Below are 18,784 nucleotides of genomic sequence, written 5' to 3' on the forward strand. Positions count from 1 at the left end.
ACTTGCAGAAGTTCCTCCACCCTCCACTCATTCCATCTCCTTCCAAAGCCCTTGACCCTGCTACACTGGTGTGCAGATGTTGGGTCCACAGCTGTGTTATCACATGTGATCCTGCCCTGTTAGGGTCTGGCTGAAAACATATTTATGAGGAAATAGGCATGATACCAGCCTAATCTTTTCTATTCCTGCTTCTGAGCCCTGTCTGTTTTCACAGTCCCAACCCCAGAGGCAAGGACTGGAAGATTCTGCCAGCGGCTGGGGAGAGGGCAGTCAGATACATGGTTCTTTCACAGGCCTGAGGGCAGTCTCCCAGAAAAGTGGACAAACTTCTGAGTCTAGTGCCCCACAGTGACCCTGGAGGACCACAGGCTGTATTTGTGAGAAATGCAGGTTCATAGGCTGAACCTGTAAACACTATCTTATATGGAAAAGGATCTTGGCAGATGTGATTAAGTTAAGGATCATGACGTGGGGAGATTATCCTGGATTATCTGAGTGGGCCCTAAGTCCAATCACAAGTGTCGTTATAAGAGGCAGAGGGAGATTTGATACACACAGAAGAGGAAGAGGTAACATGGAGCAGCGATCGGAGCGATGTGGTCACAAGTCAAGAAACGCTCACAGCCACCAGAAGCTGGGAGAGACAAGGAATGGATTCTCCCCTAGAGCCTCCAGAGGGAGCACAGCCCTCTGACACCTTGGTTTCAGCTCAGTGAAAATCATTCCAGACTTCTGGCTTCCAGAATAAATTTCTGTTGTCTTAAGCCACTAGTTGATGGCAATTCGTTACAGTAGCCACAGGAAACTGATACACTACGCCTTAGCCACCATCTCCTGAAATAAATTCTCTAGAGAGGAAGCTCTGGGATTCCTTTTTTTGACTAGTGCCCAAATTCACACTGAAATGTAAAAAACATAGCTCTAAGTCAGTGGGCTCTAAAAACATGTGATCACTCCAAAGTTTGCAGGAAACGAAGTTCAGCGATAGAAATGGTCCAGAACTGCATGTATGTAATTTACTAATAAGCAGGTATATTTTTCCTATATTTCCTATATATTTTTTCCTAATATAGATAAGTCAGTGCTGTCTAATAAAACTTTCCACGATGATAGAAACACTCCATATCTAAGCTAACTCAACAGCCACATGTGGCTTCTGAGCACTTGAAATGTGGCTAGTGCAATGGAAGAACCTAAGTTTTTATTTTATTTTATTTTAATTAGTTTAGGTTTAAAGAGCCACATGACTCCTGTGTTGGCCAATGTAGGTGGAACCCGTTTCTGGGAAGAATGCCTTTAGGTTCACTGCCATGTAAGTGTCATGAGGGCAGGGGTTCGGGACTGTTCTTCACTGCTGTATTCAGTTTCTAGAAGTCCATGGTAGGCACTTGTAAAATACTTGTCAAATGAGTGGACAGATCAATGGTTATGTGAATGCCTCTCCCACAGAACTGCAGAAAGAAAGAGATCAAAGACTGCATCTTGACCTAATTTCTCAGTGCACAGCTGAGGATCCAGGGTCTTACAGAGGAGCAGCAACTTTAGCAAGGACACACAGCAAGTGAGAGCAAACAGGACACTGGAGTCCTGCCTCCCATCCCTGCGCCTCTCCTCTTCACACCTGCCCCGCAGAGCTGCACTCTGGCCCATTTCTAGAAGCATGTGCCAGGCTAGACAACAGAATGCACTGTGAAAGACGGAGACCATCACGCCCCACCCCCTCTTACCCGCATATAGAACTCTCTGCCCTCATTCCCAGACTTGATCTGGAAAATGTAATAAGCCCCAGGGTAGCGGGTCGTTGCTTGCATTTGGAAGATGTCAGCAGGAACAGAGCGTCCCGACACCACGTCCATATCCCGGTACAGGATCGTGAAAGGCTGGTCTCGGCAGCCAGGGTTCTCAGCGGGACACATACAGCGGCTGCGGGGAAGGGAAACTGGGTGAGAACGCGGTACACCCCTTCCAGAGGCTGCTTGTACCTACTTCCTCACTTCAGACACTGGAAAGGAGGCCACCCCATTTTTATCATCCAAATGCTGTAACTGTAGAGTCTCTCCCCTCCTGGCCCTCATCTAAAAACTCTCCAGCTTGTGGGTGAGCTCTCTGTTTCCTACAGAGTGGCCTATTCTGGCCAATCAGATATTATTGCTACTAAGCATAAACCTTAGATGTCTGGATTCCAGAACACTGGGACATTCTCTAATGCATTTTACATCTGTCACATGTGGACACGGCAAAATGTGCCCCATAGCCCCTCACTTCCCCAGCCATACGTACTCAGTAAGAAATTTAGAAAGTGAGAGATTACATTAGATTGACAGGTCTTGAGTGGTCCTTTTACCTTTTCTATTGTACCTACCCCAGTCTGAGTCGAATATAATTTCACATTTTCTTTCTCTAAACAAGTACTCAGAACTCACTATGAGTAAAATATGACTTTAGGACATGACATTAAGATGTTAAGACATTAATTGCAATGATAAGTAAGAATCTGATCTTAAATATTTCACCCTCTAATTGGAGAAATAAATCATCAATACAAATCTCTCTAATACAAAGCAGCCAATTTGAAATGCTAGTGTATATCATAATATAAAATTATTGACTCATTACTAAGGAGTGCCTGTTAGAGACACCCCTTGATTTATCCCTAACCTCCCTCCATCTCTCTAGGAGTCAGGGTGCACACCAGATGAAGATAGTTGATCTATGTTTTGGTGCCCAGGACTGGAGGTAAGCCTTGCTGTGTTTCTGTCAGTCTCCCCTAACTTCCAGTCTATCTTCAGACTCTATCATTCTACTTCTAAAATGTAGCCCAGTAGAAAACAAACTATGGTTACCAAAGGGGAAAGGGATGGAGGGGAGGGATACATCAGGAGTTTGAGGTTAACAGATACACACCACTTTATATGTAGCAGATAAACAGCAAGGACCTACTGTACAGCACAGGGAGCTATATTCAATATCTCATAATAACCTATAATGGAAAAGAGTCTGAAAAAGAATATCTGTATATATGTATACATATAATTGAATCACTTTGCTGCACACCTGAAACTAATACATTGTAAGTCAACTATACTTCAATTTAAAAAAAATTTTTAAGTGAATAAACCTGATTCACAGCTAAAACAAAAATTTTAATAAACTAAAATGTAGTCCAAATCCAACCACTCCTCACCATCTCCACTGTCACTGCACTGTCTCCCGGTCTCACCTGGACCTCTGTGATGTCCTGCTGTGAAGGAGTGGAGGGTTCTTCCACTCTATTACATTGCAGGCACGGTGCCCTTTGTCAAACATAAATCAGATTATATCTCTATCCTGCTTCAAGGTTCTACAGTGGCACCCATTGCAACTTGAATAAAAACTAAACACCCACTTTATCCTCTAAAACCTCACAGTCTGGTCTCTGTCAATTTCTCTAACCTCGTCTCAGGTCACTGAAAATGTCATTCACTAGGCTGCAGCTTCTTCCAGTCCCTGAAGACATCAAGGTCACTCCTGTCTCATAGTCTTTGCACATGCTGTTCCCTCTGCTCTTCCACCCCCTGTTAACATTGACTCACCTTCGCATTCCAACCCAAATGTCATTTCCTCAGAAGGGCTTTTGGACTCCCCAGAGCAGACCAGGTCCAGCCTACTCTTTCATTTGATAAATTTCCATTCTTCCTCTTCCGAGCACCTATCACAATCTATGATTGTATATTCATTTGTGTGACAATTTGTTTAATGTATCTCTCTTTCATTAGCATAAGAACAAAAACCATAGCCCTTAGCACCGAGTCTGATACGTTAACAGGAGCTTGACTAACACTTAATAAATGAATTTATTAAAAAAATTTTTAAGTTTTGTTTTTTAAGACTACATCAAAATAGCCAAACCAAAATGTCCCTGGTGCCCAAATGTCCACATTAAAATGTCACATGTCATGCAAAAAATAAGTGTTTCCTAAAAGAAGTTTGGAGGCAGGAGAAATGGTTCCCAGTTGAAAAGGATGACAAACAGCTGGAGAGGTGACATCAGAGCTAAGGTCTGAAAGAGGGGGCAGATCTGTCTATGTGGCAATGGCAGGAATGCCTTCCATGTGGCCGAAAATGTGTGCACGGAAACCTGGAGGCTGGACATTTCAGGGCATCGGTGACAGTGAGAGCAGGTCCTGTTCAGGTTGGCAGGACTAAGGGGGCAGCTGGAGTAAGACTGGAATGGAGCCTGGAGGCAGGAGGTCTCCCAGGGTTTTCAGCCGCACAACAAGGACCTCACTGGTCACATCATCTCAGTGCTGTGAGCTGAACCAGCTCAGGTGCCCGCCACAGCCAAGGGCAGCCTGGAGAAACCCAGAGAGAACCAGGAATGGGAGCCAGTGAGAACAGCCCGAAGCTCTGATTTGCCACAAAGGACCCTCGAATCAGAATTCAAAGAGCCCTGTTCTAAAGGATTCCTAAAGGACCCGCCTGCCCTGGCTTCATCCTCTTTTGCCAGTTTTTGATCAAAGCAGGAAGCACACTGGTAAGCCGTGAACTCTTGGACGCTGCATCCCTAGAGGACATGATGGATGTGCCCACTCATCCCTCTACCTCCAGCGAGAGGCTGGGTGCTGCTCAGGGCAGTAAACTGTGACTGGAAGAGGTCAGAAGACGTATGTGCATGTGCACAAGTGAGTGTGTGTGTGTATGTGCGCACATGTGTAGTAGGCAGTCCATCAGGTCTCTGATTACTGGCAGCAGGTTCTGTCCTCTTCACACCTCACTGGGGCAACCAGAGCCAGTTCCCTCACCCATGTTCCCAGGAAGACGCCATGACTTACTTATCGCTGATGCGCAGATAAGGCTCCTCGCAGCGGATGGGGTCAATGCATTTGAAGCCCCCTTGCAAGTTGTAGCAAGTCTGCTGCAGGATGCACGTGTGGTTTCTGTGCTCACACTCGTTAATGTCTGAAATGCATGGCAGACAAGAGGCTGAAGCCAGGCAGCACTTCCAAGGTAGATGGGACAGGGTGGGGGTGGGGGCTGCCCGGATCTGTCTAGAGAGCTACTCTATCCAACATAGCAGCCGCTAGCACACGTGGCCACTGAGCACTTGAAACGTGGCTAGTCTGAATTGAGATGTGCTGTCAGTGGAAAATACATACTAGATTTTAACAACTCAGTACCAGAGAATGTAAAATTATCTCATCAATAATTTTTATATTGAGTACATATTGGAATGGCAACATTTGGGATACATTGAATTAAATAAAACATAGTCTTAATTTTACCTGTTTCTTTTTACTATTTTAATGTGACCATTAGAAAATTTAAAATTATATATATGGCTCAAATTTTAGCTCACATTATATTTCGACTGCCCGGCACTGCTGGGGAGAATTCTTGCTTGGTGTTGGGGTGAGGCAGTTTCAAAGAACTGAAAATGGGTCTGTTACTCAGCTACCTGCCTCCTTCAGTTGCCCCAGTGGGTGCAGCATGGGCTGGAAATCATCTCCAGCGGCCAATCTGGAGAAGACCCACTCTTTCCAGCCAGGGCTCCCGACCCTCTGAGGCACACAGCAGTCAGAGGTATGTGGTGTCCCCAGCACTCACTCTCTGGGAAGTCACTAGAGAAAAGCATCCCAGGCTGCCCTCCAGGAGCCGTGAGAAGATGCTCACGGACCAGGGTCAGGCCATAAGAAGTCCAGGTTGGTACTGGAGCAGTCCCCAGAGTGGCCGCAGAGATCTGCCTGGGGAGACAGGACCGGCCACCTCTATCTGCAGAGTTCATTCCAGAAGGAGAGTAGCCTTGTCCTTTCTGAGGCCAGAGGATGGATTGCAGGGCAGAAAGGCAGCAGCCCAGGCATGGGAGTCACCAGTACCCGCTCACGCCCTCCACGCTGCCTCCTTCCCCAGGTGAAGACATTCAGGTGCCCCCCTGAGACAGCCCCACCACACACCTCCCCCAGCCAGGCTTCTCTGAGCAGCCTTACCCTGGCAGCTTCGGTTGTCATCCAGCAGGATGTAGCCAGCTGGGCAGGAGCAGAAGTACGTGCCGGGCTGGTTCACACACTCATGTTGGCAGAGGAACTCGGAGAAGCTGCACTCGTCCATATCTGGGAGTGACAAGTTACACCTGCTGTTTATAGTCACAGATGACCTGGGGATGGGCACTTAGGGGCTCATCTATTACAGAGTCCAGGCTCTCCTGACACATGTGATAGCTTTACTGTCAAGAAGTTGCCAATTCATTTCTTGACCACTTCTGGTGACAGGGAGCTCACTGTCTACTGAGGAAGCCCATTGGCATTTGGACAGCTCTAATTGTTAGAAAAATTCTCTCCTCCATGGAGCTGAAATCTGTCTCCATCAAGCCTTCAACACCCTTTGCCTCTGGCTCAGCTACATCATCCACTCATCACTGGCTCATTCTGCCCTGTAGGTGAATCTACCCTCCACTTCTGGGAGTCAGATTTGTTTGCCTGCTGGAGTTTTCTGGGGGCCAAGCTCTTCCCCTAGACCTAAAAAGCATTCACTGGCCTCGGTCTTCTGAAAGGACAACTTTCCCAGTGCTAACTTCCCTGTAATCTCCCCCAAGTTGAGAAAAACTATTATTCCTAAAATCACAACTAAAAGGGATATATCCCAAAGGCCAGGGGGTATCAATTATATTAAAACTTCATTGTGAACCTCCTTGAAAGAGGAAACTCTGGGGTGGCATGGGGTGGCCTGCCTGCCTCCGGTGGTTCCTGGGACACAGGGTCCTGGAGCTGGGCCCCTGCCAGCTGCAGAGGTGGGGACCTGAAGGGGGCGCCATTGAACAAGTAGGCTGTGGCTGTAGATGCAGAAGCAGGCGTTCCAGAACCGCCAACCTTTCATCACACACAGCGTTTGGCAACAGAGCCCCCATTTGAGCCTCATTCGATGAGCATGCCAAAGAAAACATGTTTTTCTTTCATTTGTTGTTTCCCGAAAACTTGCTTTCCATGGTTTTCCCATGTGACACATTCTCGGAATGCTCTCTGGAATCACCCAGAGAGCGTGTCAGCACAAACGAGGCTGCTTCTCTACCGTCTGATAATTCCGGGTCTTACGTGCCTGTGTTATGTGTCTCTCACATCTGAGAAAAAAAAATTCCGTCCCTTCTCTCCTAAGGGCTTTCAGGCGACGGGTTAGGAGCTAGCAGAACTGGGATGCGGATTAGAAAAGTTAAAGCATGCTCAGTGAGTCAGATCTGCCTCTGCCATACCCCCCTCCTGCTCCCCTGGGGGCCCTGTAGAGTCTGGTCTCTGGCCCCAGCCATCCTAACAGAGACAGAGTGTCCTGCTTATTTCTGTTAAGCTTGTAGATTCCATTCATACCCTTAGTAGAGGCAGTGGTAAAACCTGTCATTTCCTGAAAGCTCATTACGTACCAAGCCCTGGGTGAAATGCTTTACACACCTCATCATATTTACTCCTCACCTCAGGCCATGAGGGAGGTGCTATTACTAGCCACACTTTCCGGAGGGAAAACTGAGGCTCACAGAGGTTAGGTAGTTCAGCCAAACCTACAGATAACGAGCAAGCACTAAAGCAGGGATCTGAACTCAGCCAACTGGCCTCTGGATCCTACACTCACCAACACAATGCCATAACGTCTCCCTGAGTAAATCATGCTCAGGACTTAAAATTGATGGATCTGGGGAGTCCTGGGGTTGAGAAGTCCCCTAAGCAGGGCTGGCCCCAGTGCAAATGGAGAGGGTAGCACCCAGCTCCACCTAACAAACCCACTCAGTTTATCTTAGGGCCACAATCCCCAGACTACCAATGGCTGTGGCTCCATCCTTCACCTGAAATACACAATCTGAGATATCAGCCCAGTTTCCAGCAGGGAGCACACACGAGGCCCTTTTCACTCATCCACGTGAGAACCCACTACGGTTTACAGGATCAGCTCTCTTAGCAAATCCGTAAGAGACACAGCTAGGAAGGGTCTAGGGCTGCACGGAGGAGCCACACCAGCTGTAATAACACAGAGAAGATAAAAGTTCCCAGGATAAGGGAGCAGCAGAGAAAGAGAGTAAGCAGGACAGGACAGACAACAAACTCCCCGCATCACACTGCTAGCCGGCACCAGCCCTCCAGCCCGCAGTGGACAGGGGTCACCCCACGTCTTAGGAAGGCGGGTGTCATGGTGAACGTGGACAAGAAGATAGCCATTTTGGTTAAAGTGAGTCAGCTGAAAATCCCTGCCAAACCACCAAGGATGTAAAATTCTTGAAAAGCCAAAAATTCCTTACACCGACGCTTAGAGAAAGTCAGTCAACACATAGAGACCCCCAAATCGTTTAATCCTTAGACCAACCTAGGAAGATGTTTGTTCACAAATGAGGAAACTGAGGCTCAGCAAGTGACCTGGCCAGGGACAGGACAATACAGGAGACACAGAATTTGAACTCAGCTCCATCTGACTACAGAGTCACTCTCCCATGCCTCCTCCACAGACAGCCAATAACCATCTGTGGATGTGCAAACGATTCTCCAAAGACAAATAACCCCAGCTCTTAATGATAAACTTTCCCCCTCTTAGTTCCTTGGCCCAGATTCCCCAAGGAGTGCTATGGAGGGGAGGGGACTGAAATCTAGGAAGAAAGCAGCTTTTCATGCCTGAGGGTGTTTTGCAGCTATTTCTGGGACTGAGATTTAATCGGTCTGAGGTTCTCTGTAACTGTGCCTACTTGGGCTCTAGCTTTCCTGCCCCAAGGCAGAAGTGCTCATTTGTTTCAGAGAATTCTGTCCCTAGATCACTCCAGTCCTCAGCAAAGCTATCACACAAGTCCCATTCATGACCTGGGTCCGTTCCCGTTACAGTGAAGCCCGAGATTAGGAAACTTTCCATTCTGCAGGACAGGAAGATTTTCATGCCCTCAGGTGTAGCCCACTTATTTTGAAAAATACAGCAGGGCATCATTAATTTGGACGGTGCTCCTTTACAATTGCTGATGATGCTAAAAGTGGGTGGAATGGAGTTTACTCTAATTCAATAGTTACAAAAAACAGGGAAAGAAAGAAAAGGAAAAAATGAAGCAAAGAATGAGCTGTACATGGCTGTGAGCAGGGCGCTACAGGAATGAGTATGAGTAAGACGCTGTCTCTAGTCTCAAGGCGTTTACAAGAGTTTACATGTTTCTAAGAAAATGATAATAGTGTCCACCAGCTAGCGTGGGCAGAGAATCACAGATTCGTGGGCTTGGAATAAATTTATAAAAGGTCAACGGAGCCGTCTCTGTTCTCACAACAAGCTAATTCAGCATCCAATCATTCCTTAGTTGATTTGAGAACTAATCGGTGCATGTACGCCGTGTGCAGGCCTGGAGCTAGGCACCGATGGCAGGGATTTTAGTAATTCACAGTGTTCTCACTTACATACCTGATCTCCTTCATTCAGTGCTCCCCATCCCAAACGTACCCCATGACATTTGCTTTTATTCCCGCCACGATTCCATTAGTACTATCTGCTCTACCCCGAGGACTTGACTCAGTGCTGAGTGATGACAGACAACTCATACCAACAGGCCATTTCCTCTTCAACCCCATGTCAGACCCTAAAAGGCAGCTCCACTGGTTTTTGCATTAGGGGTCAAATGACAAGGGACGTGGGGCTACACTCCACCTTTTGGGAAGTGACTCATCTCTGTTTTGTGTGGCTGTGCCCCCCACTGCACTGGAAAAAGTCCCAAACTGGAGATGTGTCTGGGACACGAGAGGAAACACCTGCGAGGAAAGCCCCCACCCCGGTGCTCCGAGTACAGGGAGTGGTCTCTGACGCCAAGCCCATTACCGCTGCAGTGAACACCGTCATCCTCGAGTTCATATCCTGGGTCACAGCGGCAGATGAAAGAGCCATAGGTGTTGACGCAGGTCTGCACGCAGGGATTCTCGGTTGCACACTCGTTCACATCTGTGGAAAACCAAAGCACATCACTGCCCATTCCCGTGACGGATCATGTGCACCGGCAACATAATCTACCACCCCTAGGACACCAGGTGCACGGGTACCAAGGATCTCCATCTAGGACCCATCAGATCGAGTTCAGATCCCACAGTGTTCACTGAAGAACCAGGGGCTCCAGCCATACGTCCCTTCGAGGGTTGCAAGTTGGGGAAGGTAGAAACAACATGTACACACGTCATATACGTGTACATGAACACATACACATGTACACATACACACCTCCCAGTAACTGCCCTCCAAGGCTCACCAACAGGAGTTTCTAGGCACATCTGCCCTTTCCCACCACCTACTGCATTCATCCCCAATGAGCTCTTCCCTCATCCCCACTGACTTTGAAGTTTCAGGTAAACAGATAAATCATCATGATAATTCTAATAACAACTCAAGTCATCATTGCCGTGGACTGAATTGTGTCTCCCTGCAAAAATACATACGTTGAAACCCTGACCCCGAAATGTGATATTTGGAGATGGGGCTTTTAGGAGGTAATGAAGGCCAAATGAACTCATCTGGGTGCGGCCCCCATGATGGATAAGTGCCCTTATTAAAAAGAGACACCAGAGAGCTTACTCTTGCCCTTCCTGCCACGTGAGGACACAGGGAGAAGGTAGCCTTCTACAAGCCAGGAAGAGAGGCCTCACATGCACCCAACCCTGCGGCACCTTCACCTTGGACTTCTAGCCTCCAGAACCGCGAGAAAGTGAAACTCTGCTGTGTAAGCCACCCAGTCTATGATATTTTGGCATGGTGGCCGGAATAGACTAAGACAATTACACGTGAGTAATGTTACTGATTATTACAAAAGGAGCTCACACTCACTGAATCCTTACAACCCTCCTTAAGGACCATCAGCCCATGTTATACATTCAGTAGGTTAAGGAGAAGACCACAAAGGGGCACAAGGAAACTTTAAGGAGCGATGGAATATTCACTATCTTGAGTTGGTGATGGTTTTGTGGAGGTATACACATGCCAAAGTGTATGAAATCATGCACCTTTAATCGTGCGGTTCATTTTACAACAATTATACATCCACAAAGATATTTCCCTTGGTTTTCAGGTTGAGAGATGTGCCCAAGTCCCCCAGCTAATAGGGGCACAGTTGAAACTGGGACATGAGTCAGGGGTCTTTCCAGGATACCCACAATTCTACACAGCTCATCAGAGGCAGGGAGGAAGGGAGGGAGCCCCTTTGGACAATGGCCCTGGCTGACCTGTTTTACGCCCCCCTTCTCCCACACTTCATATGGCAATGACCAAATTTCCAGCTGAGAGGATTTCTCTCGCCTTCAAAAGTCCGGGTAAACTTCTTATGACTCTTAACAGAGATTTGAGTGTTTTCGGAGTTAACAGGTGAGCAGCCTGAGAAGTTTCTCTTAAAGAAGAGGGCATTCCCATGCCCACACGTCTGCCGCTCCCTGGCACCTTTATAACCTCCAGAGGGAAAAAAATACAGTCAGGCAGGGAGGGTCCAGCGAGATGCCAGTCTCTCCTGGTGCCTAGTGGGAGTCTGGAGGCTATCCACCTAGAAGGCCAGGGAGGCCAGGAGAATGTCGTGGTGTGGGCCATGGAGAGCTGGTTCAAGCAGGACGGCCCGGATGAGTCTTAGGGCTGGAGGCCTCGGCTTCCAGCCAGACGCTGGCCACTCCAAGATGAATGAGGTCAGATTGTGCTCTCTCGCACCTTCCGCCCCCTGGGGCCCTGGCTGCCCTTTCCTGCCCCTCTGTGATCCACACATGATCAGACGCCCTCCTGAATCCCGTGGGAGCAGACCCCACCTCATGTCAACTTGCTGGACAGGAAGGCTGGACCCTTGGTTCTACACTCAACTCTGCCACCACTGAGCTGTGTGCCTTTGGCCAAGTTGCTTCACAGTCTTCCTCATCTGCCCTGCCTACCTCATGAGGCTAAGATTCGGGGCTCAGAGAACTTAAAGCGTGACAATGCTTTGAAGAGTGCAAAACACTCTTCCTCGCTTGAGATGTTAGGGTTACAAAAGCTCACTGGAGCTTGTCACATCCTGTGTTGCCGTGGGCCCTGCTGATGCAATATCCCAGTGACCAAGTGCCTGTGTCCAGGCCTGGGAGCTGGGCCTGCTGCTTTTTATCACACTGCTGGACCTGGCATCGCCAGGTGTGTTAACTGCTCCTTGTCAAAGGCCTGACCTTGAAGGACGATACATGGGCCTTTTGGCTCTGCTGTGCATGGCTGTGCCCCAGGAGGTGCTGGGAACACCAAGCCAGCCGCTGGGGGAAAACCTGGGCTGGCATCTCGAACCCGCAGGCCTGGCACAGAGAAGCCTGAATCTGCCTTAAGTCGCTTGTCCCAGCAGCAAGGGAGCCAGGCACCCGCTCCCAGCTCCGTCAGCTCCCTCAGCCTTCCAGCCCAGCCTCTGCTCTCAGAAGAAAATGACCCCTCCTGGCCAGAGGAACACAGCCGAGACTTCTTGGCACAATCAGCAGAACCGGCTTTGGAAGAGAGACTTACAAAGAATCCAGGATCAAACTCTTTAACGCTGATGCCTTCCTGTTTACCCAATGATTTAGATACGATTAAACGAATGGAGACATAATATCCTCCAACCAGCTGGCCGGGAGCCTGCCCGCCAGACCCCGAGTAGGGTGACAAGGAAATGGATCCTGCAAAACCTGGTGGCAGGCTCCAAACAAAGACCTCATTCTGAGTCTCCGGCGCTGCCTCCACCCTGGATGATGCAGCTGCCAGGGACTGGAGGCCCGGGCGACGGGCTTGGGGCGGGGAGTCGGGGGCCAGGCAGGACTTGCACTAATTCCTTGAGTCTTAAGTCCCCCCCATTCACTTCCTGAGCAGAAGAAACCTTCAGATGGAAAGGGGAACAGGCGTGAAGCTTGTTTTTCTTACTGATCAGTCTGGGAAGCGATCACATGAGCATCAGAAAACGGCTTTGTTTCCCTCTGTTACGGTGGGTGATGTCAGATTGGAGAGGGAATTACCACCACCCCCGGACTTTCTGCTAAGTAACAGGCCCTCCTAGTCCAGGCTGGAGGGAAACCTGTAACAAGAGGCATCAAAACTGCCCATGAAACCCCTGCACAGAGTGTTGGCAAATATTTTGCAATTCACCAAGAATCAGGAGACCTCTCGGATCTTCCCTCTTTGGGCCTCAGGAACTGGACTCAGGTTACAGGACATGCGAGAACATTTCTGATTAGCCAAGAAAGCTGACGGGGCTACTTCTGGATAGCAGAGGCACAGAGGGAACCATGAAATGGTAAGCTCCCAGCTGGTGGATGACTGTGGCTCTAATGTCAGCAAACCCAGAGCACACTTTGACGGGTTTCACATAACCTCAGTTGGGATCTCAGGTTTCTGTAAGCAGTGGGAAGGGTGGGCAGTGACAATGAGGGAGAATACACTTTAACAACAGCATTTCCCACCCACATAAACTATCAGACTCTGAAGAAGACAGCATCTAGGGTTTCACATTGTGCTCAAGCTATCATTCACATTACATACCTTGGCAAGACCTTCCATCTTCATTGAGGGTAAAACCAGGGTTGCATGTACAGGAATAGGATCCAGGAACATTCGCACACAGCTGCTGGCAGTAGCCATAACGGCATTCATCAATGTCTGGAAACAAGAGTTGCAAGCAAGGTGAGATATTTCTTCTCCATCACCGATGCCACCCCAGCATCATTATTGCCCAGCTCTTCTGGAGCAGGATCTCAAAGGGAAGCAAAGAGGAACTAACACAAAGATAGTGCCTACAAAGTGTCAGGGATGGTGATACCCTCTGGATTCCGAGGCTCAATTTCCCTACGATCCTCCGTGACCCATTTCTGTCCCACGAGAACTTGAACCTATCTGGAAAGTGGTAGAAGAAATTTCCACTTAGAGGGAGATGTTGGTTAAGATGGCCTCTCAGATTTTATCCAGCTCCAAGATTCAACACTGAATTTATCCAACATTAAGGGTCACTCTAAGATTCTACAGAAACGTTTCACTGCTTTGGGAAAAGACGAGTTAACTTGCAGTGTAAGAGGAATCCATATTCTGGCTTAGATAGGCTGCTTGCAGTTCCATTAACAGTGAATATATCTGTGGTGTTGAGAAAACTAGACAGCTGCATGTAAATCAAGGAAGTTAGAACACTCCCTCACATCATATACAAAAATAAACTCAAAATGGCTTCAAGACTTAAACATATAGACAAGTTTGCTTAGAAGAAAACATAGGCAAAACATCCTCTGACATAAATCTTAGCAATGTTCTCCTGGGCAGTCTACCCAGGCAATAGAAATAAAAGCAAAAAAAAAAAAAACAGATGGGACCTAATTAAACTTGTAAGCTTTTGCACAGGAAAGGAAACCCTAAGCAAAACAAAAAGACAACCTACGGAATGGGAGAAAATATTTACAAAAGATGAGACTGACAAGGGCTTAATTTCCAGAATACAACTTAATAATTTAAAAAAAAACCAATCCACAAATGGGCAGAAGGCCTAAACAGGAAATTCTCCAGTGAAAACATACGTATGGCCAATAGGTACATGAAAAAATGCTCAATATCGCTAATTATCAGAGAAATGCAAATCAAAACTATAATGAGGTATTGTCTCACACTGGTCAGAATGGTCATTATTAAAAAATTCACAAACATTAATACTGGAGAGGGTGTGGAGAAAAGGGAACCCTCCTACACTGTTGATGAGAATGTAGTTTGGTGCAGCCATTATGGAAAACAGTATGGAAATTCCTCAAAAGACTAAAAATAGACTTACCATATGATCTGGCAATCCCACTCCTGGGCATATATCCAGAGGGAACTTAATACATGCACCCCAATGTTCATAGCAGCACTATTTACAATAGCCAAGACTTGGAAACAACCTAAATGTCCATCGACAGATAACTGGATAAAGAAGTTGTGGTGTATTTATACAATGGAATGCTAATCAGCCATTAAAAATAATAAATTAATGCCATTTGCAGCAACCTGGATGGACCTGAAGACTGTCAGTACTAGGTAAAGCAAGCCAGAAAGAGAAAGAAAAATGCCATATGGTATCACTTATATATGGAATCTAGAAAAAAGACAAATGACCTTATTTACAAAACAGAAAAAGACTCACAGAAAACATAGACTCACATAGAAAACAAACTTACGGTTACTGGGGGGAAGGGGTTGGGAAGGGATAAATTGAAAGTTTGAGATTTGCAAATATTAAGAGTCTCATGCTCTACTGACTGAGCTAGCTGGGCAACTGCCTGAGATTTGCAAATATTAACTACTATATATAAAATAAACAACAAGTTTCTACTGTATAGCACAGGGAACGATATTCAATATCTTGTAGTAACCTATAATGAAAAAGAGTATGAAAACAAATATATGTATGTATATGTATGACTGAACTATTATGCTGCACCCCAGAAACTGATGCAACATTGTAAACTGACTATACTTCAATTAAAAAAAATGAATATGTCCAGCTGCCAGGAACGAGAGAGAGTGTAGGCTGGGACAAACTGGGTAGCACTACAGTCTGGAGACTGTGAATCCAGTAACACAAGGACACTGGAGTTCACCTTGGATCTCCTCCTTGGACAGAGTGGACATAAAACCCTGGATAAACACATCTCTTCCAAGCCAGGGCTGGCCTTTCCTGAGCAAGGAGCTCTGTGGGTGAATGGTTCCTTTTAGCAGAGCCAGGCTGACATATACTAGTCAACGGGGAGTCTGATGTCACTGAGAAAGCATTTCCCCGGACCCCAAGTTGATGGGCTGGATAATCCACTCCTGAAGGGTAGGATGTCTTGAATGAAGCCTCCAGGTGGGGGACCTGACTATAGTTGTAACTGGTCCTTGTTTCATCCTCACCTCCCCTCAAATGTTCCCTAACCTGGTACCCCTTCCTTTGGAACCAGAGTCAACCCAGGGCTCCAGGGGTCAGCTCAGAACTTGCCTCTGTGCCTAGTTTCTACCACCTACTGCCAGAAGGGACACCACCTTCACCTTACCCGTTGTCCCATCCTTCTGAGGAGGGCTGTGTCCCATTTTATCTCTGAGTCATAGCTACTTCTAACTTGGCTCAGTCCACTGCCCACTGAGTGCCATGCAGCTCCTGCTCAGAAAGCACATTGACTTGTGCAACTCTGGTCCTGACCTCTTACAAGCGCACAGCTGGGCGCATCACCAAGCCCAGGGAGGCAACAGTGGGGAAAGAGGGCAACCTCTGCCTAGGAGTAGCTCGGGGGAAAGGCAGTCCCCACCCCGCCCCTAGTTTTTCTACAAACGCAATGCCTCAAAAAGTGCATAGGAGGGGTGGTGGACAGCTGTGGAACTTACATTTTGAAACAGAAAAAAAAAGAATTTGGCCAGGGGACAGCATGAATTTAGCTAGAATTAGGAAAGGTCTTCACTTTGAATGTGAAGTGTAAGCGGGCTGTGCGCGCAGCATCATGTGACGCCTCCGAAAGCACCCCTCCCACAGCCTCATGCTCTGCGGAAGAGAACAGTCCTCCCAGGTAGAGGGATGTCCCAGTTACTGCCCCTGCTCAGGTGGTGAAGGGTCTCCTGGCCCTAAGGTCTCTGTTACCCCTTCTGTTTGGCCTGACCACCTGGTCTTCTCTAGCACCCCCTTGTGGTAGGGAAAAACTGGCCTGAGAAATAGGAGACTGATTTTAGACCCAACTCACTCTAACTTTGTCCAACATGTTCTTCCTCTTTGAGTCTCAGTTTCCAACTCTATAAAAGTTGGATGACATAATACCTAACATCCCTTCCAGCTCTGAAATTCTACATATTGAGTTCCCATACAAATAACTCACTCACACTGATCTGCTTATGTTCAAGTCAGTGGCATCAAATTTTCCAGAATAGCTAAGGTTGGTTAAAATGCAAAGCAGTCGTCATATTCACAAATGTCCATGTGCAGCCAGCTCTTCGGTGCCTGGAAAGGAGAACCAAGCCAAGGCTGGCTTGTCAGGCCCCAAGGATGCTTTGGACAGGGCTCTAGAGGACTCAGTCTCAATCAGGAAAGACTTGGAAAGAAGACACTTTTTGTTTGTTTGTTTCCAGGATGTTGTTTGGATTTGTTTCTCAGTTCCTCCTGGACTGACTTTCAGGCCACAGAATAGTGTCTTAGAGAATTTAAACCAGTAGGGCTTTTCCAAGAAAACGGCATAGAAATCACACCCTAGAAAGAGAAATTGAAGTGACAGCTGGAGAGTGCTATGAATTCATGCACTTGGCTAAATCAAAAACTAGAGGGGAAGAAAGGAAAACAGCCTTCCAGTAAAAATAAACAGAGAGACCATATAGCAGATGCCAACTACCAGGGACAAAATTCTCAATTGGTGATGACTGACTCCTTGAAAAAGACTACAGCTAGTGGGGAGGGCGTGCTGGTGTGGGCTAGGATAGGGTATTGGGACCAGATGATGTCAGATCAGAATCCAGTGGTCCACGTTTGAGACTTCGGACATCTCTGTGACTAAGCAAACATTCCCTTCTCTTCATGTGATTTCTAAGTAGGACAGAATAACCCTCATCCCTTATCATTTCTTGCCTTTGTTATAGACTGCCAGAAGGAAGAAAGAAGGTTGAGGTAAAATCAAACGTGAATCCTTAAAAAATATTTTCAAAAACTCTGATGATGACATGGCAGTGATGGTGAGGGCTGAATTTACGGGGTGATGTTACCTGTAAATGCAATAGCCTTCTGCTTCCCCCACCACCAGAGAAAAGCCCGCTGCCCTTACGTCACCCAGCTCTGCCCGCACTTCACAATACTCAACGCAACCATGCACTTTCAATAGTCTGTGTGCCGCAAAGAGCTGTTACCTAAGCACTGGCCTTCGAGAAGCCAGTAGCCATCGGTGCAGGAGCAGGTATACCCTCCTTCGGTGTTGATGCAAATCTGGGTAGGGTTGCACTGGTGGGAATCCGTTGCACATTCGTCCACATCTGTAACACAAACATATTCCAGAGAAAGTCACCTATATGTATTTAGAGCCCTGGAGCCACCAGAGATGCCAGCTGCTTGCTCATCTGGCTGGGTAGCCACTGATAATGTCCCTGGATTATATCCAAAGAGATGGAAGCACCTCCCTAACGGGTACCACCCGGAGATCCTGGCCTTTTTGGAGCAGGCAGAGCTAAGCTGCTCCCCAGAAATCCACAAAGGAAATGGCCAAAAAGAGAGCACACAACCTTAAGCACTTTTCTGCCCTCTTACCTCATCCTTCTCTGAAAGCAGGTCTCCTTGATAAACAACCAACCTAATCTAGAAATGCATTTGGTAGTAGGTTTATCCACTCGCATATTAAACACATCTGTTGTGTACCTACTGTGTACACAGAGCTGTGATAAACACCAAGGAGAGCATAACAGAAGAAAAAAAAATGTCCCTCACCGACGGACTCTTGTAGTCAAGTGACCTGATTGCATCCATGCACGAAAATCTTTCAGCTTAGGGCTCCTGCCCCTTCACGAAGCTTCCCCGAGCCCTCCGGCCACCCCTCCACTCCAGAGCTCCGGGGGCTGATCTCTGCTCACGTTGGGCTTCTCCATGCTGCTACATGCCCGTAACCGTCCGCCTGCTGCTGTGCAGGTCCTTGTGTCCCAGTTGGTCCCTTCTTAACTGAGATCTTCAGAGCAGAGCTGGACCCATTCTGCATTCGTGGCCACATTTCTCAAGACATCTGGTGTTCACAGCTCTCAAAACTGTTTCGGCTGAGACGAATCCCTCTTCCCTCTCTCCCCATACTGCACTTTAGGAAGAGCACACAGATCTATAGCAAGACCTCCTGACACCAAGCTCTCACTTTGACCT

At 47.4% G+C, this 18,784-nt stretch overlaps 1 protein-coding gene across 3 annotated transcripts in view; it reads right to left on the bottom strand.

The window, feature by feature from the left end:
- The window catches only part of FBLN5 (fibulin 5), a 70,293-nt gene that overhangs the window by 7,227 nt on the left and 44,282 nt on the right, over window positions 1-18,784 (bottom strand). For all 3 annotated transcript variants that reach the window (XM_031454209.2, XM_031454210.2, XM_010988136.3), the window contains 6 exons: window positions 17,794-17,916; window positions 13,462-13,578; window positions 9,793-9,912; window positions 5,964-6,086; window positions 4,812-4,938; window positions 1,728-1,923 (listed from right to left, as the gene is read on the bottom strand). In XM_031454209.2, the coding sequence (XP_031310069.1) occupies window positions 1,728-1,923; window positions 4,812-4,938; window positions 5,964-6,086; window positions 9,793-9,912; window positions 13,462-13,578; window positions 17,794-17,916 (806 nt within the window). The remainder of the gene's footprint in view (window positions 1-1,727; window positions 1,924-4,811; window positions 4,939-5,963; window positions 6,087-9,792; window positions 9,913-13,461; window positions 13,579-17,793; window positions 17,917-18,784) is intronic.

The sequence above is a fragment of the Camelus dromedarius genome, chromosome 5 (genome assembly GCF_036321535.1).
Source record: "Camelus dromedarius isolate mCamDro1 chromosome 5, mCamDro1.pat, whole genome shotgun sequence".
Taxonomy (NCBI): Eukaryota; Metazoa; Chordata; class Mammalia; order Artiodactyla; family Camelidae; genus Camelus; species Camelus dromedarius.